The 6,000-nt window shown below is 43.7% G+C and overlaps 1 protein-coding gene across 1 annotated transcript in view; it reads left to right on the forward strand.

Moving 5' to 3' along the window:
• CDHR3 (cadherin related family member 3) overlaps positions 1–6,000 on the forward strand; it is a 45,652-nt gene extending 39,652 nt beyond the window's left edge. Inside the window, exons 17-19 of the mRNA XM_036400583.1 lie at positions 1,000–1,031; positions 2,088–2,136; positions 4,796–6,000. Of these exons, the coding sequence (XP_036256476.1) occupies positions 1,000–1,031; positions 2,088–2,136; positions 4,796–5,106 (392 nt within the window). The 3' untranslated portion in view covers positions 5,107–6,000. The remainder of the gene's footprint in view (positions 1–999; positions 1,032–2,087; positions 2,137–4,795) is intronic.

Consider the following 6,000-nt stretch of genomic DNA (forward strand, 5'->3'; position numbering starts at 1 on the left):
CTAGCAGGGAGATAAATCACACATGGAAAAACATGGTTTTTTAAGCAGTCTTGTTTTTTTTAGTCCCATTACATTTCTGCTAGAAAACACTGCTCATATGGGCTGAGTAGGACTCTGCTTTTGTAATTCCCCTTTCCTCAGTCAGTATCTCCCAACTGGAAAAAATGCAGGACTAACAAACCCCACAAAATTAGCTGTTCTCTTGGTTGCCCAATTTGAGACATTTCAGTGTTGGCTGATTTCCAAAAAGTGAATGCTTTTTGCTTTCTGAAAAATTGGTTCCCAAATGCTAGGCAGCAAAGGCCAGACAGAACAGGTTTCCCATCAGTGCTCAGGTTGAGATCCACCTGCAGCACTTCAGAGTTTGCACACCTGGCTGGAAAGCACATTTGTGGCCAGGCACAGTTCTCCAAAGAAAGGCCATTAAACAAATTGGCAAGAAGTGAGTGAGAAGAAATCATAGCAACTGCTTGGGTACCATCCACAAATCCGTGCTGCTGAGATGCCCATGGCACTGCTGCTGTATTTGTTTGCATGTGGGATGAGCTAACAGTGTGGTAAATTCACACACATCCAAACTGTTCTTCAATCTGAATTTTACTTGACTGAAAATGCAGCTCTTCCGTGTTTTGTCTCCAAGCCAATATTTGACACAAGCTTTGCTATCACAAACATTTGTGTAAAACAATAATCTGCATTTCTAGTTCAGATATTCCCAAAGGTGAATTTCTGTATTTGCTTATATTATTTAGAAAAGGGTAATTTGTTTAATAACAATTACTATTCATTCATTACTGACTTTTCAAGGCTAGTCTTTAGCTTAGTCACTGATAACTGTGGATTCTCACTCAGCATTTGAAAAGAAATAAGAATCATTTAAGATGTCTCAGCATTTGAGTAGAAAGAATGCTTATTTCTTTGAGGAAATGTTGACTTTAGTGTCTAAGGTCACCATCAGAAAATTCTGATTATTAACAATGTGCATTTTCCTTTCTGTAGAAAAGAAGAAGCCTAAGAAAGAAGTAACTGTGGTAAGTACTGCTGGCCTCAAAGGAAGCCCCAGTTTTGCCAGCCCCATCATGCAATATGGGGTATTTCTATGATGGTATCTGTTTTCCAAAGAGAATATAGAAATGATAGACAAGGAAATAATGATTGCCCTCAAGTGCAAAACACTTCACTGTCCCAGCTGCCCTCTGTGTTTGGAAGCAACAGGGGGTGTGAGGGGTGCTCACCTGCACTGGGGCCCATTTGCTTCCCCTTTGCTGCCCAAATGCTGTACTTGGGAGGTCAGACAGGCTGTGCCCACAACAATGACAGGGACACTCGCTGCAGAGGTGCGACCACAAGTGCCCCAGCTTCACTGGTGGCAGCAGTGCACTGCTGAGACTCCACTGACCTGTGGAGCCAACTCTGAGCCACCTGAGTGCAACCAGCAAGGTGTGCCAGCACACCCAGGCTGTGAAGTTTGGCCTTGATAAGCTGTTTGCAGCAAAATGTCATGGATGTTTCTACTGTTGGAGATGTTCCTTTGCTCCTGGGTCTCAGGGCTCCTTCCTTTTCATAGGCATAATTGCATAAAGGCTGCATAATTGCACAAATAGACAGAATGCTCTCAGGCACATGGTGTGGCTCCTGCAGTGGTCCTTTGCAGGTCCAGGAGCTGGACTGGGATGACCCTTGTGGGTCCTTTCCAACTCAGGGTATTCTGTGAAACTATGCAAGAGACTTAGATTAGTGAACTCCCTCTCCCCAAAGTCTTCAGAGAGGGAACTCCCAAGCCTACTCTGGGTGGAGGAGATTCTCTTGTGGTAACACATGTGGAGGCATTTAGCATGTCAGAATGTATTAATTCTCCTTTAAATATCTAGTGAGGAAAACCTACACCACAAATGGCTCTTGTTGCCGTTGGACTGTGGTCTAATGTGTTGCCATTGGACTGGTTTAAATAAAACCCAGCCTAAAGGAATGCAATAGACAAGTCACACAAATCCACCTCCATCCATGTAAATCACCCTTTCCAAGTTACTGCTCCTCCTTCTGACTTAATTCACAGTTTTCATTTTACATTTTGTGTTTCTTCACAGACAATGACAAAGCTAAACACTATCTTTGATGGAGAAGCCAGAGACCCAGGTAATAAAAAGCAATTAACAGAGGATATGAATATTAGGCTGGAAACAAACTGGATTAGTTGATTTAAGTATGTCTTGACATTGGCTTTTCATATTTCTAGAATATACTTATAGCCCTTGAAAGCACACATCTGATGGTCAGACTGTTCACTACTCCTCTGCTAAACTGGAATGTATGGATGTGGTATAGGAAGGTGGGAGAGGAGAAGGAATGTGTTGCAAGTCTCCTGCTCTGGTGCTGTCATAGCTACATGGTCTCACCCATCTTGTGTCTGGAGAATGGCCAGGAGATTAATGTCACTGCAGGAGTGCTGCCTTCACCTCCTGAACTTCTCCCTGGAGAAGTGGGTGGGTGAGTTACTGGCTCCTGCACAAACCTCCTTCCTTAGAGCAACAGTGTGTTGCTGCTGCTGTTTATCCAAGGCTCAGGCATTGCTTGTTGGGGAGGAAAGGGAAGGCAATCAGCTGGCAACAGCTACTGTGTCACCAGGCTATGCAAACTCTGGGCATATCTGATTAACCAGCTGGGAAAAGCAAAAATAAGGTGAAAGCTACAAACCTCAGGATGAGCTGGGAAGCTCATCCAGCTCCCCAAGTGACAGCCACTGGTCTGCAGCAGGGCTCATTACAGGAAAAAAAAAATTGTTTTATTGAGGATTGATCTGGCTTACCTCATTCCCCTGAAACACAGCCCTGCCTGAGCCCCTTACTTTGATTCTTGGCCTGGAATTAGGGTCCTCAGGCCTGTGCCTAATGGCTGAGAGCCCCAGCATGGAGATGAGGGGCTGGTAAAATGTGACAATCAGACAAAGTAAGTTTTTAAAAAATAGATCTGAAAATAAGCCTGAAACAATAGGTTTACAAATCATCCAGAAAAAGGCAGGCTTGTTTCAAGGCTTGGATTCATCTGGCCAATTTCCACCAAAGTGCCTGTAACTTGTGTTTCTTATTAGCTGGCTCAGAGCTGTTGGATGTGTTGAGCTAATGGGAAACACCAGGCATGGAGACTTCAGTACAATTTGGGCAAACAAGTGGGACCCTACTGTGCAATTAAGTCCATCCACAAGGCTGCTCAAGGCCGGTTTGATCCAGGTCCAAGCTCACCTGCTCTTTATAAAGAGATCTGGAGGAATGGGCTCCAAAACCCCTGCTTTTTTCCTGTGCAACTGCATTTGTAATATATTAAACATGGGTAGTCTCTAGGCTGCTGCAAGAGCTGCTTTCCAGTCTTCCTGAGGACAGCTGGGGCTCCCTTTCTCAACAAACCTGACCATACTGGACTCAAGGATATCTGAGCCCATCCAAACATTCATCCAGAGCCACAGCATTTGTGTCATGCCTGACACAAACATTAAGCTCTAACACAGCTCTGTGGTGACAACAGGGAAATGTGTGCTCCCCACTCCTCCCCTCTCTTCTCCACAACTCATTGCAAACCCTAGAGGATCAAAGGTTGCTGCTTTGGAAATGAGATTTAATAATTCCCAGGACATCATCTGTTGAACATGATTAAGAAGGATGGTCAGAAGCTATTTCCTGATCTGGGCTGCTTTGCCATGCCCAACTTGTAAGCAGTTAGAAAAAAAAAAACAACAGGTAAAGAGGTCCAGTTTCATCTTGAGTTGCTCAAATTGTGTTGATATGTCACAAACCATTAATTCTGATACAAACTGCAACATTTAGTAACACGTAACCACTGTTTCTTTCCAAGCCTTAATGGTCTTTTGTTTGTCTTCTATTGTTTAATTACAGAAAGTGCCATTATAGCTCCTGATTCTCTTTGTAGCAAGATACAGTGAGTTAGACTGTGAGGTGATCACACTGGACACACAGAAATTTTTTCACTTAACTCTAGGTAGCAATGAACTGGAGGAGAAGATATTTTGCTTTTAATGTACAAGTAGAAATTACCCATAAAACCTGAATAGAGACAGAAGTCGTTCTGACAGTGAGAGATAGCCATATGTGCTAAACAACACAAATTTAACAATATTTTATCTATATGAGAAAATAATGTACTTGTATGAAACACACAGTACTTCACTCTACTAATGGCAAAGTGGACAGCAAGCCTGGAAGAAACCATTCTGTGTAAATGGAGAAGGAATGTGTGCAACCAAGATTCACTGGATCTCCAAATCCTGGGTCAGTCCAGATGAGCTGACATGGTCTGGAAGATGTATGTAGCATGCTGTGCTCCTAAGTAGGGTTTGCTACCTCTGGTAGGCAAGTCTACAGACAAAACAGGCACAGACATTTACAATGGTCTTACTCAGTATGGCTGAAGACAGAAGTTTTGTCCTTACACCTATGGACGTGTTTGTTACACTACCCATGTTAACCCCTAGTAGCTGCAACTTGGATAGATTTATAGGGTGATAAGACATTTATTTCTTTCGGAAGAGTAATGTTTTAAATACCCCTGTTCCCCTAACTGCAAAGACAATTCTTGTAGTGGCAGCATCTCCTCTGAGCGGCCACTGCGATGCCCAGCTCCCCACAGAAATGAGGATTTCCCTCTCAGGGCTGCCTCCCCAGCACAGGGGGAGTGAATTCCAAGTGCTTCACGTTTCTCATTTCAGTTCCATGCTGAGAACTGTCATGTCTTAATCTGGTAAGGCAAGAATGATTTTAATCTGTTGTCTTTTTGTTCTTTCAAGTTACTGGCAGAATGTATGAGTTCAATACACGGTCGGGGGCCCGGAGGTGGAAGAAGAGCAAGGAGCCCCTTCAGTCAGTGCTGGCTATGCAGGTAGTGTCCAGTGCCACAGAAAAGAGTGGCCAAGGGGTGGATGGAGCAGAGGCAGCAAGCAAAAAAGAGCCTTCAGAGAAGAGGAAAGAGCTGACTGCAGCAACAAAACCAGCTGCCAAGCCCTCAGCAGGGCAATCAGAAACACCAGGCCAAGCTGGGCTGAGATTGCAGAAGAAAGAGGAGTCTGAGGATGGGGGCTTATCCTTATCAGCCCCTTAAGGCAGGAACTGACCTCCTCTCCCAAAATGAGCTCTGCTTTTCTATTAGGCCAGAGTGCATAAGACTCCAAGGCACCTCCCAACTGACCCCCTATCTGAACCAAAGAATCAGATGTGATTTTTCTCTCTCTCTCAGCTGTAAAACAAAAGGTGGCCATAAGGTGTGTAAACCAGACCTAAAGGCAGGATGAATCTGGATGCACCTTTGGCAGGTGCATGAAAAAGCAGGAGAGAAGAAGAGGAAGCAAAACAGAGTCATAGACAGAAGCATTCAGTGCCCACTGCCTCCTACTGACACTGGTCGTTTCCCCATAGAAAAGTCTGCACCTCTGGCAGGCATGGCCCCATCCTCTGCCTGCCTTTGGGAATGGCAGCACACACAGATGTGCTTTCTCCACAGTGAATGGGGTCTCCTGTCCCTGCTGAGCAACCAAATGAGTGAAAAGCACACCAGGGTAGAAATGTTTGCTGGTAGAAGCTAAAAATATTTTCTTTTCATTCAGTATTTTATTTCAGCCCTTCCTTGCCCTCCCATCTTGCTGTAGAAAAGTCCATGGCTTGAAAGCAGTTCTGGAGTAGAAAAAACTCACAGCTTCTTGTGGCATCTCAGGCTGTCAACACTTTCAGCTTATTTATCTTTTGTAACACTAAGAGCATTCAATATCTTCACCTTTGGTATTTCCTCTGGCACATTTAATGCTTTACAGGATCAAGTGGAATATACTCAAAAGAATAATGACAGTAAACACATGGGGTGATATAATCTTTTCTGAGTGTGAGCATGTATAATGTAAGTGCTGTCTAAAAACCTGATATAAAACAAACAAACCTGACAAGATTTTATAAAATTATTTTAATCTGAAGAAAAGTAATTATAAATTATGACTTAATACTC

The sequence above is a fragment of the Molothrus ater genome, chromosome 5, assembly GCF_012460135.2.
Source record: "Molothrus ater isolate BHLD 08-10-18 breed brown headed cowbird chromosome 5, BPBGC_Mater_1.1, whole genome shotgun sequence".
Classification (NCBI taxonomy): Eukaryota; Metazoa; Chordata; class Aves; order Passeriformes; family Icteridae; genus Molothrus; species Molothrus ater.